Source organism: Aotus nancymaae, unplaced genomic scaffold (genome assembly GCF_030222135.1).
Source record: "Aotus nancymaae isolate 86718 unplaced genomic scaffold, 86718_ANA_hifiasm-v0.15.2.pri h1tg000089l, whole genome shotgun sequence".
NCBI lineage: Eukaryota > Metazoa > Chordata > Mammalia > Primates > Aotidae > Aotus > Aotus nancymaae.
This window is the reverse complement of record NW_026988504.1, coordinates 5,800,111-5,815,510: the sequence shown is the minus strand read 5'-3', so window position 1 is coordinate 5,815,510 and position 15,400 is coordinate 5,800,111. Positions and strand designations below refer to the sequence as shown.

The window sequence follows — 15,400 nt, the reverse complement described above, 5'->3', positions numbered from 1 at the left end:
CATCTTGTCCAGTGATGAGACCCAGGGCTGATGGGCCAAGGCTGGGTGCTGCTTGCCCAGCCCGTGGACCCATCCTCGGAGAGTCCCCACACCCCCACACTGGGCCTCGGGTGTCAGCAGGTTGGGGGCGGGTAGTGAGTGCCTGGAAAAACAAATCCACCAGAGCTGGAGCCCCCAGGGTTCAGCGTCAGGCGCAGTCAGCACAGTGCCTGGTACACAGCGGCCACCTGCTCTTGTCAGCTGTCTTGGTGGTGGAAAGCGTGCGTGCTGGCCACACATGATGGGCGTCACCAGGGAGGTGCAAACGTGCGGATTGTGCACTTGTCCTGTAGGAGCCAGGGCCAGCCTGGTGACTTGTGGCCTCTGCCTGCCCGTCGGGATAGAGGTGCTCTTCCCTGATATCTGGGTGCCAGGAGAGCAGCAGGGTCTTCTCCTTTTTCCACCTCCCGTTTCTTGCATACCCAGGCATCAGGGGAGGTCACACTTGGGATGAGGCTTGGCCACCAGGTTCAGGGCGTCACTGTTGCCATCTCTTCCCTTTGCCTGCCAGCCAAATGCCCCGCCCTCACCATACCAGGGATGGGGCTCGTCTGTTCCTCCAGGCTGCAACTCCAGGCGATTCCACCACCCCAACCCCCCTCTTTTTTTTGATTCATCCCAGAAACCCAGCCAAAAACCAAGTTCCTGCGCGCTCTCCCTTGACAAAACCGCTGGGGAAGAATGGTCAAACACTGGCTTTCTTTCCAAAGCTCTCTTGGTTTTTCCCAAATTTGGAGGCTCTGAGTTGCTTATGAGACCAAAGGGTCCGGAACTCTCTGGAACACAGTCACAGAAGTGGGAGGATTTGTCATCTGTCCAGCCAAACAGACCCACCATTTGGCCCCTAGACACCCCCAGGCGCCTGGGGACATTTCTGGGCTCAGGCTGTTTAATTTGGTCTACACAGCCTGAGGCTCCGTTTAGACTGCTCCAGCAGACATTCTAGAGACTTCAAGTTTGTTGTCGTTTTTAAAAGTCCTGCCAATGCCCAGATATGTAGACAGACGGACAAGAAGATGACATTGATGTCAGCCGGGAGCATAAACAGTGAGGCGCCCTCCTGCCTCCCACCCCCACCTCCTTACCCTGTGCCCACCCCCACTGCTCCTGCAACTGGGTCTCTAGGGATTGCCCATGGCCGTGGGGAGGCGGGAAATCGGGGCTTAGGCTCTATTTGGCTTCTTGTATTCTTTTGTTCTTGTCCATCTTTTTCCCCTAGAATTCCTGAATCTCCCCCTACAGACTTTGGGGTTCCGTCTTCCCTGGCATCTGGGCCATCTGGGGAAGCCATCATTTGTCCAATATCCAGAAAATCAAGGGGCCTGGCCTCAAACACATTGCAGTGCCCTGCTCCCCACATGGCATCGAATTTCCTGTGTCCCCAGAGCCAGGATCCTCTGCCTTAGATGTGGGCAGTGAAGCCTTGCGGACACTCGGAGTGGCTTTCCTGGGAGAGTCTCCCCCAGCCTTCCCATCCACCTGCTTCCTCTCCCCTCCCGCTAACTCTGGCCATTGGGGGGGTCATCTGGACGCAGGTTGCTTCCGGTTGTACAGATGGGGGGCAGTTACCCCACATTCCCTTGTCTTCAAGGGGCACCCTCAGGGGCTCAGATCTTGGGGGTTGGCGGAAGGCTGGGTGGGGAATAGGCGGTTGTCTTGTGCCACCTGGGTCTTATGCAGAGTCTGAATGGGCAGGTCGTGGCCGTTGGCTTTTCTGTCTCTTCCCTTCCACAGCGCTGCCCCTCTGAGGGGTTGGAGCTCTCCGGAGCCCTTTGTAGCCCGTGGCGGGTCTTTTCTGATTCTGAGCCTGGTTTCGCAGCCTCCAACCTGTAGCCAGGGGCATGAAGGGCATTCCTGGCTATCTCCGCCTACAGACTTTGCAGGCAACAGCAGCTCCCTGGGGCAGGGCCTGGGGGTCCTGGTACCTCCTTCGGGACCCCTTGGGCATGAGGGAGGGAGCCACTTGGGCCACAGGTAGACCCCTTCCTATCTCCTGGAGGTTCTGGATGGACCCATCTCATCTTTCTTTTTGGCGGGAAGAGAGCAATCCCAGGTGTGGGGAGTGTGGCCTGGACGGAGCCACCTAGCCTCTCAACCCCCAGGCAGGGCCTGGAAGATGGAGATGGTTCCGCTTCTGCCAGCTCAGCAGCCAGCGGCTGGTGGATTTCCATGCGGTCCGGCAGGATCTCCTTCTGTCCCCACCCCCACCCCATGTACAGGAAGCTGGTTCCAAGCAGGGACTCTTGGCCCTGCTTTCCACATGGGTGGGCAGTTTCCCTGCGAGGGGCAGGCCAGGCACCTGCCCTGTGTCCCCTAGAGACCGATGTTATCTGCAATAAGAGCATACAAGTCTTCCTGGCTCCAAACCAGGCCTGGAGGGGTGGCCTCCTCCTCTGTCCTCTGTCTCTTGCCCCTCATTAGAGGTCAGGGAATGGATTGCTCTGTACGTTTGCTGGGGTTGGGTTTTTTCCTTTGGTTTAAAATGAAGGCCTGGAATCCCTGGCACAGACTGCCCGGTGAGGGGTGCTCCTTGGTAGCCACGGGAGGAGCATTACTGCTAAATGCCCTGCCATGCCAGGAGCGTCGCTGGGAGTGGGAGAGGCACTGTTTATCTAACAGCTGTCCATGGGTACCCCAAGGGCCAGCTCTGTTCTAGGCACTGGGGATCTAGGCATGGACTCAGGAGAAGGAGCAGAACAGGAGGGCTTCCTGGAGGAAGGCCTCCTAGCCAGAGACTGGGGTAGGAGTTTGCCAGGCAGGTTTCCAGGCTGGTGATGCTGGCCAGCTTTTCTTTTCTTTTCTTCTTTATTTTAATGGATTAGAGGTTTTTTAATGTTGCCCAGGCTGGCCTTGAACGCCTGACCTCGCCTCCTCAGGCACCAGGACAACTGGCCTGAGCCACTGCGGCTCCCTCTTTTATTTTCTTTTCTTCTGTTTTTTGAGACAAGGGTTTCACTCTTGTTGCCCAGGCTGCAGTGCAGTGGCCCGATCTCGGCTCACTGCAACCTCCGTCTCCTGGGTTCAAGTGCTTCTCCTGCCTCAGCCTCCTGAGTAGCTGGGACTACAGGTAACCACCACCATGCCCAGCTAATTTTTTAAATTTTTAGTAGAGGCAGGGTTTCATCCCATTGGCCAGGCTGGTCTCGAACTCCTGACTTCAGGTGATCCACCCACCTTGGCCTCCCAAAGTGCTACCGCGCTCAGCCTTCTCTTGCCATTTCTGCAGACTCATAGTGTGTGTGTAAGACTCTGTATGCTCGTGCCTGGCACAGCTGCCCTCGGTGCTGCAGTGGGAGGTGGGGGAGAGGGCTGCTGGTGCAAGCACAGGTCATGGCATGAGACAGGCTGTCCCATCCAAGCGGGGTGCACCGCAGCATCAGAGGGGCCCTGCTGCCCATGAGATCCAGGCTTTGCATCTGTCCTCCTCCCCAGGAGGCCTGGAGGGCTGGGAGGGACCTGGGTGGTGAAATAACCCAGGTGGGGAAGAGGCGCAAGGGAAGGGCAGAGGGGGCTGCAGGTTTGTAGCAGCGAGCTTTAAACCCTCGGCCTCCACCAGAAACCTCAGATAGGGCTGCTTTGCTTTTTTTCTAAACTACAAAAGAAACCCTTGGCCGCCTGGGCCTCTTGGGGGCGGGTGGAGGAGGAGATCCTTCATTCGCACCTTTGCAGGCCCAGTGCAGTGCAGAGGGAGGAGAGTGGAGGCAGACGCAGCTCCCCCCAGCCCCCTGCCCTGCCTGGTTGCAGCTCCCAGCCCCCTACTCCTGGCCTGGAAACATGGAATCTTGGGATGGCTGCGGTGGGGGGCACAGAACAGAGACCCTGGTGCGGGAGGAACTCTTCCTCCAGCCCTGCCCGTGGCCACAGCAAGGCCAGGCTGGGAAGACCTCACTCAAATATTTACACCTCTCCTAATGTTTAAATGATGAAGCAGGCTCCTGCACACAGCTGCCCTGGAGCCAGCTGTCCTGGCCCTGCCCTCCTTCCCTCCCTCCCTCCCCCCATCCCTCCTTCTTGCATTCTTTGTCTCTGACCCAAGTCCAGGCCTTTCCAGCTGTTCCCCCATTCCCCACAGACACCTCCTCTGACCGAGCTTCTCCTTGTTATTTTTCATAACCACCTCCTAGGTGCCAGGCCCTGGGCTGGTACTTCGTATACAAGGTCTCTTTTAATCCTCTTCTAGAGCCCAACAAGGTAGGTCGGGCTGCTGAGGCTCCAGCACTGGAAGGCTGGCCCAGGTCCTTCCTGTCCCACACCTGCATCCATCCGTCACTCCCCGCTGCGGAGACCTGTTCCCTGGCCCCTGCCTGAGCGTATAGGAAATCTCAGTCTACTAGTCCTTGGAGAGTGGGGATGGCTGGGGGTCCCGGCCCTGTGGTCCTTCGGGAGCTGCCTTCTGCCCCAGTTCAGCCTGGCTGCTCTCCCACTCGGTGACTGTGTTTGCGAAACCAGAATAACAGTGCTACCTGGCAGGGCGGCTGGAGGCGTGGAAGCTGGTGCCCGGAGAGGCTGAGTGTGGTGCCAGCATTGTGGGGATCTCCAAGGGAAGCTTTCCCAGGCTCAGGAGTGTGGAGTCAGACGGTGCGATGGCCCGGCATGCCAGCTCACGTCCGGTCTTACCCTCGTCCACACAGCAGTGTAGGGGAGTCAGCCTCTCAGTGCCTCAGTTTCCCATCTGTGAAATGGGGACAAGAGTGAATCACTGTCTTCATGTATGGTAAGCACTCATACACGTTGACTGTTGCAGAAGCAACACAGTGAACCCTTCTTAGGCGTCTGCTACATGCCAGGCAGGGTGCCAGGCCCTAGTGGAATGGGGACAATGATGGGCTAGCTGGCTCCTGACCTCGAGGGCTTTTGAGCGGGGAGGAAGGCGCCGGCTGCCCTGGCTGTGACCCAGAGCGGGGCGATTCTTGAAGAGGCTGGCTTGAGGCTGGCTGGGGGCTGCCTCCCTCTCCTGCCCGTGTTCCAGGGCAGGGTGTTAAACTGGGTTTTACCATGGATTTCCAAGGCCCTGCCTGTGGGACCTTGGGCAGGTTTTGGGACCCTGTGACCATGTTCTCCTCATCGTTCAGGTCTTTGTCCTCAGCAGTGCCCAGCACGCAGTGGCTTCTGCATGTCCTTCAGTGTGTGACCGACCCTGGAGCCGAGGCTTGGCAGCTGAGGCTGGATGTTGTCCTTGGATAACTTGTCCCGGGAAGGTGGGGGCAGGGTGGGGCTGTGAGCTGGCAACTCCAAGTCCCCAGCAGCCTCTGGTTGGAGGCTTTCCTCTGTAAGATTCTCTAGGGGAGGGATGAGGAGTTGGGGGAGATGAACTTGTGAGTCTTCCGGAGGCAGAGGGCCACAGCTGCAGCTCCCCAGAAACACTCCGCGGTGCCCAGGCTCACTCGGCCCTCCTGAGCCAGAACCACCCAGAGTTGGGGACCAGCAATCCAGTTTTTAGTAAGATCCAGACTTGATTCTTCTGAACAGTCAGAGCTGAGAATGACATATCTGGAATTAGGACCTTAGAACTACAGAGGAAATGAGAGAACTAGCCCAAAATGTGTAGGAACCTCAGCCACATAGTGCCACATGGAGAAAAGCACCCAGCGTTGTCACTGTATGAACCTGTTTCAAACACACACACAGACACACACACGACCTCAGCCACATAGTGCCACGTGGAGAAGAGCACCCAGCGTTGTCACTGTATGAACCTGTTTCAAACACGCACACACCCACACACACACACACGACCTCAGCCACATAGTGCCACGTGGAGAAAAGCACCCAGCGTTGTCACTGTATGAACCTGTTTCAAACACACACACACACACACACAGACACACACACGACCTCAGCCACATAGTGCCACGTGGAGAAAAGCGCCCAGCATTGTCTCTGTATGAACCTGTTTGAAACACACACACACACACACACACACACACACACACGACCTCAGCCACATAGTGCCACGTGGAGAAAAGCACCCAGCGTTGTCACTGTATGAACCTGTTTCAAACACACACACACACACACACAGACACACACACGACCTCAGCCACATAGTGCCACATGGAGAAAAGCGCCCAGCGTTGTCTCTGTATGAACCTGTTTCAAACACACACACACACACACACACACACACACACACGACCTCAGCCACATAGTGCCACGTGGAGAAAAGCGCCCAGCATTGTCTCTGTATGAACCTGTTTCAAACACACACACAGACACACACCCCAGTAAAGGGTGGAAAGATATTTGTCAGAATATTGATGGAGGTTACTCGGGTTGCGGATTTCTAGATTTTTCCCTTTGTTTTTCTGCATTTTGCAAATTTTCTGCCTTGTGCCTAAATTCCTTTTATAGTCAGGAAAAAAGCAATAGATGTTGTTTTTTAAAGTTCATGGTGGCTCACGTCAGTAATCCCAGCACTCTGGATGGCTGAGGCAGGAGGACTCCGTAAGCCCAGGAGTTTGAGACCAGCCTGGGCAACATAGGGAGACCCCCGCCTCTTAAGAATAAAAATAAAAATAAGTGACCGTTCGTTGTCAAAAAGAAAAACACATCACCCAACCTAATCTCCCCACTGGGCTTGAGAGACGAGGAAGTAGAGGCCAGAAAGCGACCCGTTCCCTGGTCCCTGGTCGCTGGCGGTGAGGGCACCAGGGCCTGGGGCTGGTTCTCTCGGGCTGCAGGTCTGAGGTATCAGGTGGAGCCTCTGCTTTGCCCAAAGGTCCCGCGGCTGGGCGCCACCTCTGCCGGCACTGCCGGCTTCTGCATTTTTGGCCACAAGGAATGTAGGCCAGAGGCAGGGTCCTTGACCTCTGCCCAGGAGGGTGAAGCGGGCTGGTCCTCCTTGTCCCTGCTCCAAGGCCCCTGCGTCTGTGCCTTTGGAGATCGCTGCCCGAGTTAGTGTGCGGAGCTGGGACAGACCTCACCATGGCCCTTGTGGGGTCATTCTGTGTCCGGGCTGGAAGAGATCTTTCGGTCTAGCCCTTCCTGTTCCTCACCAGGAAACTGAGGCCAGAGAGGTCATCTGCCTGGCCTGGGGTGGGGTGTAGATGGCGCTTGTGACTCCTGCATGCCACACCCAGACAGCCCCTCAGCTGTGGGCTTCCCATGCGAGCAGCCGTGCTGGGGACAACTTGGCTGAAGCCTGCGATTTAATTAAGAGAAGAATGAGTCCTCCTGCTCCTTGTGCCCCACACACTCTCTCCTGTCCCCAACTCCTCCTGCAGAGGGGTCTCGCGCTGGGGGGTGGGTGTCCCTGCTGCTGCAGTGGGGCTTGGGCAGTTTCTGGGCAGTGGAGGCTTGGCTGTCTTTCTGCCCAGCGTTCCCTGCAGCCCATGCTGTCCGGGAAGGGCGGGGAAGCTCTCAGCCACTGGGAACCCAGGAGGTGCTGATTGGCAGGCCTGGCTCCCGTGGCCCGCAGGCAGGTCAGAGGTTACAGTGCTGAGCTGGGCTGAGTTGGCAGCTCGGGGCAGTGGGGGTGGGGGCACCTGGCTCAGCCCTGGGCCTCTCTGGCACCAGGGTTTGGAGTTTACTGTAAACAACTCTTTCAGTTTTTCCTTCTCTCATAGGCCACCAGCAGAACCGAGGGGCCCTCTGAGGGAGGTGTGACCTGGGTGGGGTAGTTGTCTGTCCACCTGACCCTTTTGGGTCACCGTGGACCCTTTTGACCACAGGCTTCCTGCCCCGAGGGGTGGGGGGAGTGGCGGGGAGGCCTTTCTGCCTTCCCCACTTGGAAAGTACGGGCAGAAGGAAGACACCTTACAGGGACACATTTCAGCCCGTCACCCTCTGGCTGTGCTGGGGCCACAGTGCCAGCCCTGCCCACAGGAGGGGGTCAGTTCTCTCCAGGATTTTAGCTTCAGCCTTCAGTGAAGGGCAGATGAGCAGTCGGAGGCCCAGGTGATTCACATAACGAGAGAGAAGAATAAATTGCCCACCGCCTGGAAGCTGTGACCGGGCAGGCACTGGAAGTTAAACAGAAGAGCGGGACACACAAGTCACCTGAAAGTCATGCGGTCGGTGTGGTTAGCCAGAGAGGGCTCAGGAGCCTCGGGTACCAGGCTTAGCAGGGGAGGAAGCCCCCGTGCCAGTTTTCTGGGGTTGCCACAACAAAGCCCCACGAGCTGGGGGCTTAAAAGGGTTCCGGTGGCCAGAAGTTCAAAACCAAGGTGTTGACCAGGCTGATCCTTCGGGGGCTCTGAGGGAGGCTCTGACCCAGGCCTCTCTCCCAGCTTTTGTGGCTCCGGACGCTCCCGGGCATGCAGATGCGTCACGCCACTCCCTGCTGCGTGTTCACATGGCCTTTGCTCTGTGTCTCTGTGTCTTGTAAGGACGCTTTTCATTGCATTGAGAGCCCACCCTAAACCCAGGCGCTCTCGTCTTGGGATCCTTGACTGCACCTGCAGAGACCCTATTTCAACCCTGTCACAATCACAGGGGTCACTATTCAGTCCACTGCAGCAGCTGACCTTAGGGGGAGCAGAATGTTCTAGGCTTGGGGTGAGTGGAGGGAGCGCTGGGTGGGGAGCAGGAGGCCGGGCTCGGAGCCCCATGGGTCTCCTCTGTCTAATGAGGGCGTGGTGAGGTTCTCATCTCTGGCCCTCTGAATGGCGGCTGCCTCTGAGGAGACCCTTTCCCCTGGACCTGCCCCTCTAGAAACCCCCACTTGGGTCCAGGTCCCCAGGTGGATGGTCAGAGGTGTTTGTCTCTGCCACTCTTGATGGACGAGTGTGGAACAGGAGAGAGAGCGGAACAGTTGTCATTTCTGTGGACAGATTCCAGAGGCTCATGCGTCTGCCGCTGGGGAAGGTGCATGATACAGCCTGACCACCCCACCCAGCCCTCGCTTCACCAACCCTGTTCCCAAAGCTTCACCTCCCCAAAGGCAGGTGGTGCTCCCTGGACTTCTCAGCAGCTGCCCCTACCCCGTACCCCTCTCTTGTAGGCCCCTCTCGTCGCAGCACCCACTCCTCCTCGGACTCCGGCACCCCACGAGGCTTCTGGGTTGAAGTATGGGGCCCCCTGGCTGTGTATGGCTCTTGGGGTATACCAGGGGTCCACCCAGGGGCCCGTCCTGCCCACTAGGTTTCCAGGTAGCTTTTCGAGTTCTGGCTGGGCTTCAAGGAGTTTCCCAAGCGTGTCGTCTCAGAGCAAGAGGGGCCCCGGCCGAGTCCGAGAGTCCTCTCAGTGGCGCCCTGGGCTGTTTGGAGCAGCCGGACGGCCCATCTTCTGGAGGTGTTAGCCCTTTCCAGTTACCTTCTTGAATCTTCTGCATCCAACTGTGGTCTCTCCCACACAAAAGACCCATCTCCCCCTCTTATCTGTGACGACTCTTCTTTGCCAGCCTCTTCGCGTCTTTGAGGATGGAGACCAGGTCCTCCTCACCCTCGGGTTCAGCAGAACCTGGGGCTCTGTGGCCATGGTGGCTCTGCCCTCACCTCCAGCCCAGCTTGGGGCACTTCGGGTCATGTCATTGAGTGCGGGTCCCCCAAACCTCTTCCCTGGCTCTGCAGGCCCGGGGAGCAGCTGGCTCCTGGTGCAGCTATGACCAGAGCCTGAACTCTGCTCCCTGGGGTCACTGTCCCCTGTAATTAGGCTGCAGCTCATATTGGCGTGGGCAGAGGCCATCTGCTGCTCGCCCTGGGGCCACAACACAGAGACCCTGTGATTAATGGAGGCTCCACCTGGGCCCACTGGCCCCTGGTGTTACGCTTTTTTTTTTTTTTTTTTTTTTTGCATTTTTTAAGTGCTTGTAACATTTCCCCTAATGGACAGTATGACAGGAGGGAGGGGTGGCTTCTCTGCCCAGGCAGATCAGGAATGCCCACTGCCTATGTGTGCAGTGACAGGTCTGGGAACAGACAGGGAAGCTTGCCCAGAGGCTGGACCCTCACACCGAGACCGCCTGTGCCTGGCAGCCCAGTCTGGTGCTGCCCAGCAGACACTGACCGAAACGCCCCTCAGGGTCTCCAGGACCGGTACGGGTCCCCAGCAGAGCGCCCCATCCATGGGAAGGGAGCCCTGGGCAGCCTTCCCTCTACTCCCCACCTTCCTCACAGGGAGCTGGGATGCATTTCTAAGAGCATCGGGAAGCCTGGGGTCTGGGAAAGGAGCGTTTGGGGAAGTGTCTGGTGTTGCTGGAGGGTGGGGAGTGGAGGGGAAGGAGGGGCACGTGGGGAGTGGGCTGAGGAGGTGGCCGGGGACCCTTTGGTGGGACGAGCAGACCGGAGCCAGCATCACGTCCCGGCGGGGTGTCTAGGACCACTTAAAGGATGTGGGTGGATGAAAGCTGAGGAAAGCCTCATTTTCAAGGACTCCATCCTTTTTTTTTGAGACGGAGTTTCGCTCTTGTTACCCAGGCTGGAGTGCAATGGCGCGATCTCGGCTCACCGCAACCTCTGCCTCCCGGGTTCAAGCCATTCTCCTGCCTCAGCCTCCCGAGTAGCTGGGATTACAGGCGTGTGCCACCATGCCCAGCTAATTTTTGTATTTTTTAGTAGAGACGGGGTTTCACCTTGTTGACCAGGATGGTCTCGATCTCTTGACCTCGTGATCCACCCGCCTCGGCCTCCCAAAGTGCTGGGATTATAGGTGTGAGCCACCACACCCAGCTTTTGAGGACCTCAGAGCTGCAGCCTGTGGTGTTTTGAAGTCAGTCACCTCTCAGAGCCTCCCTCCTGCCTTTAGTGACTGCCATTTATCAGGGAGTCTTTGACCCTAGGAGACCTGAAAGGTCATCTGATCATCCTCCTACCCCCAGGCAGACCACACCTAGACCCTCTCACACAGATCCGACCTCCTTGCACTTCTGCAGACTTTCACCAGGGAGGGAGGGACGGCAGCAGCCTCTCACCCAGCGCCCTGGCGGCCCCACCCAGCCAGGAAATTCTTCCTCTTTATCTGCCTCACATCTCTTCCCCTGCGGCTTCAGCCCATTTCCCCACAATCTGCTCCTAGTGGAGCAGCCAACAGCTGGTTTAAAACCTGGGGTTTGTGGGGGCGGGGCAGAGGGGTGGGGAGCGCGGGACCCGTGCATCACATCTGTGTGTGCCGGATATGCTCACATTCCCATCACTCTGATTTAGTAAAGAGAAAAGGAAGTCCAGCAGCTTAGTGCGACTTTAAAGTCTGTCTGGAATGACCCTGCGGCTGCCGGAACCAGGGGCACGGGGTGGATGGCGGGAGCAGGCGCAGTGCAGAGGGGCCTTCGTCCCGAGGCAGTTGCCTCTGCCCACTTGGAGCCAGGGCTGTCTTCCAAGAAGAGGCTCCGAGGCCCCGTGACCAGTGGCCTCCTCTGGAGCCTTTAACCGTGGTTCTGGTTCTGCTCTGCGTAAAGAGAGATGGCTTGAAGCAGAAGAAGCTGCTCCGTAGCTGTCCCAGGTGCCTGTCACAGCTGTGCAGTGGCTCCCTGACCCTGGGTGTGGCTACTCTAAGACCCTTCTCTGGTGGGGTGCAATTGTGGCCCCAGGTAGGGCGACCATATAACTTACTGTCCCTTGGGGGACACTTGGGAGTGAAAAGGACCCTTGAATGACTACGGTGGGACAACAGATGTGCTCTGGGGTCATCCCAGGAGGGCTGGATGCATGGGTCCCTTGAGCCAGAGGAGACACAGCGGAAAGCTGTGCCGTGATGGGACCGAGTAGAAAAAGGGCTGGCCGAGGCTGGGGCAACGCGCTTGCCAGCTCTGAAGGGCCTGTGTGAGCCAGGGCCTGATGAGAGGGGCTGGGGCAAGGCTGCTTCCTGCCCGGCCGGTCCAGCTCCAGGGCATCCATATACCCTTCTCAGAACCGGTGAGCCAGTGGCTAGAAGGGGCTTCAGGATTGACAGGACACTCAGGGACTTGAACAGAAGGGCCAGAGTGGCACAGCAGGTCCAAGGCCGCCTCCCCTCTCTTTTCCGTGTTCTGTTCCTGGGATCTATGTCTTGGGGTTGCTGTAGGAGTGCCACATCCTGGAGGCTTACACACAGAGCTTCTGGCAGCTCCTGGAGATCCCCGTGTTCCTTGGCCTGCAGACGCGTCACCACCATCTCTGATCTCTGGCCCCTGTGTCCATGTGGCTTTCTACCTCTGTCCGTGTGTCTTTCTCCTTTTCTATCTCATAAAGATGCTCGCCATTGGATTTAGGGCCCACTAAATTCAAGATGATCTCACCTTCAGATCCTTACCTAATTACATCAGCGAAGATCCATTTTCCAAATGAGATCATGTTCGCAGGTTCCAGGAGTTAGGACTTAAGACATATCGTTCTGAGGGACTGTTGAACTCAGCACATTTGGTAAACCCAGAGTTGGTGCCCGTGTCTGCTGCAGACACCGTAGCAGACTCTGAAAGTCGCTGGTAAAGGAATCCCATAGGACTTCTTTTCTCTTCTGGAGGGATGAGACTGTGTAGCTGGCCTGGGGAAAGCGGCTGGTTCAGCTGGTGCTGGCTTGCCAGGTTGTTAGAGAGCTTTATCCAGGGAGAAATTGACATCACGAAGCTGGGGGATAAGAGCAGCTTTGGAATCCTAAGGGCTGGCTGCTGAGGTCAGCTGCCTATCCCTTTGTGTTCCATCTTGCAGGGACTAGGGCTGCCAGCGCTCCATTTCTGGAAGGAATGCTGTGGGCTGATGTGCCCCATAGGCAGGGTGGAGGGTCCCCTTGCAGCCAGTGAGCTGCTCTTCCTGTAGCGTGCAGAGGGAAGGAGGGGGCTTGTTTATTTCTCTTGGCCTCAGCAGAAAATCCAACCACAGGCTCTGGCACAAGGCTGACCTGCTCATTCTCACATCCTCATTGCAGAGAGAGCCAGGCCTCCTGGGTGGGGCTGTGATGAGCAGGAAGGACCCCCGGAGTGCCTGGAGCGCCTGTGACTTCTCAGGTCCAGGGTTGCCAGAGGTGGAGAGAAAGAAGCCTCCTTCTTACACTCAAGCAAAGACAGTCATCAGAATCTTTCAGATGGGGTAGGGTCACCTCACGGTCACCGAGTGGCCTCCTTCCTGTGGCACTTCCCTGGGTGCTGACCCCCCTGGTGAATTTGAAGTTTTCAGGGATACTGTTGACGCTCCCTGTACCTCCATCCAGGGATTGGTGGAAATGATTCAGCCTTTTCCTCCTCGTCTAGAGGCACAGGTCAGACCCTTGGTAAGACTGGGCATTGAAAGGTTGGCCTGCATCCACTTGGAGAGTCAGGGAGCAGGGGCCGTGTGGATGATGCCCCAAGCCCCAGGCCTCAGTCATCGGCCACGTGTGCAGATGAGCCTGGGCAGTCAGCAACCCTTGGCCACCAGGCTGGCCTCCTGCAGAATGGGCCAGCACCGGAGGCGGGTCTTAGCTGCTAGCACCATGGCCTGGCTTGGCCTTGGGAAGGCAGAGGGGCAGGGGACTGGGAAAGGGATTGATCTGGGGGTGATGGCACCCCTGTTCTTCCCTCCCAGACCCTCAGCAGGTTTGAAATATCTGGCCGCAGCCCTCTAAGGAGGGAGTGAGTGCCTCTTCCGCCTTCCTGTGGACTTTGCCTTCTGTCCATGTTGTCCTTGTCCCTAAACAAACGTGGCTCTCTGTGGGGCACCTGGGGGCGGCCTCCACTGACAGTGCTGTTTCCTGGCTTCCCTTTGCAGGCTCCGCTCAGCTTCACTGCACCTATTTTTAAGCCCTTCCTTTTGGACTGTTTGCTTCCTGAGAACATGCCCCTTCCCATCACCCCAACTATGTCCTCCTGCCTGTCCGGAGCCTGCTCTACCTGCCCTAGTAGCCACCTCCCTCCTCCACCGAGCCGCCCAGCTAATTTTGTCCCTCCAGAAGCAGATCCTGAGACAGAGATTTCAGTGGGAGATGTCTGAATGTGGGAATGGGCCAGGCAGGGAATCCAGTCAATGAAGGCTGTATCATCAGCTCATTGTGACCACAGGTGGCTACTCGGCCCCCATAGCGGGCAGCACTGGGAGACGGCAGACCGTGCCCCCAGCCTTGTCCCACCTGGGTTGGGAAAGGGAGCTTGGGTATTGATACTTCCGTTCTTGGCCAAAGACTGCACCGTTCACTCCTTCCAGCCTTCTGAGGGCTTGGGTTCTAGGTAGCCACCAGGAAAGGCTCTGGACTGAGACACAGAAATAGGCTATGTGAAGTCAGCGGGTGTGATTGCAGTAAGACCAGGACAGCCTTGGCCAGCAGCAAGATGACCACACATGTCAGCATGCATACCCTCCACGGGGTACTCACTCAGGAGATGGTAATTACGCCAGCAGCAATCATCCTTGCCATGTGCCGTGCCTGCCCCGGGGCACCTTATTACCCCATCACCTCCTGTAGCAGGTGACACGTGAGGACGCTGAGGCTCAGGGTAGACCCTGGTTATGTCACACTCCTGTTTGTGTCTCCTGCTCTCAGCCTTGAAATAAAGAGCATGGTCCCTGTGCAGGCCCGTATGTCGTCTCTAGCCCAGGGGTAGTCCTTAAGCTCCTCCAAGGCACACCAGGCCTTTGGCATCCTCCCCCAAGTGCTGGATAAATAGAAGGGGAAGGAGCCCTCGCAGCTGGATCCCACTCTGCTAGTGCCATGGCCCTGCCCGACTCCCCCCCACCACCCCGCACAGATCAGGGACCTGTGCCAAGGTCCAGCGTCACAGGAGAGTGAAGGCAAGGAGAGCGCCCACAGGGTGTGTGCTGCTGGACTTGCTCTGTAGGTCCTAAGCACTGTGGGTAGTTACCCGCCAGGTGGGGTTTTCCTGTGGCTTTTTCCTGCAGGCTCAGGGTAGCGTACACTGTCCGGGTTCCCTGGGCCGTGACCCTGGCTCCCAGGTAGCCAGGGTCAGAACCTGCATTGCTGCTGCTCGGAGGAGACCCGGTCTGACCAGGGCTGGCATTCCTGGAGGCTGAGCTTGGAATTCCACCCTGCCCTGGGCAGAGGCCCCGTTGCCCCGTCCTGCGAGAGCGGAGCTGCACGAGTTTGTTCCGACCTTGGGTTCTAGCATTTCTTTGCATGACACTGTCCCAGGCTGCAGCAGGGCTTTGTGGCTCGTGTGGTGTCCCCTCCCCAGACTGAGGCCTGGTATGTGCACCAGGAAGTGCTTGATCTGGTTTCAGGAGCTGGGAGCAGTTTGCCGGGCAGCCTGCGGTCAGAGCAGCAGCCTTAACAATGGCCCCTTGTGCGGCACATTCCTCTCTAAACAGGCCCAGATCCCGGCTGCTCCTGCCTTGACCCCCCATGGGCATGGAGGGGAACGCTTGCATCCGGAGGGAGGCCCGCCGTGGCCTGTTTTTGTGTGGCGGCTGAGTCTGTAGGTGCTTGACGACAGGAGAAGCCCTGTGCCCATCCTGGGCCGTGAGATGTTTTTCGGGAGGTGGGGATGGGGATGGGCTGGCCTGCACTTATTCACACCTTCCAG

General features: G+C 57.7%; 1 protein-coding gene across 4 annotated transcripts in view; it reads left to right on the top strand.

Moving 5' to 3' along the window:
* The window catches only part of SEPTIN9 (septin 9), a 216,237-nt gene that overhangs the window by 89,859 nt on the left and 110,978 nt on the right, over positions 1-15,400 (top strand). Inside the window, exon 1 of one of the 4 annotated variants that reach the window (XM_021670917.2) lies at positions 8,032-8,089. The exons of the other annotated variants lie outside the window; for them this stretch is intronic. Within the exon in view, the coding sequence (XP_021526592.2) occupies positions 8,047-8,089 (43 nt within the window). The 5' untranslated portion in view covers positions 8,032-8,046. Of the gene's footprint in view, positions 1-8,031; positions 8,090-15,400 lie in introns of those variants that run through there. 4 annotated transcript variants of the gene reach the window in all.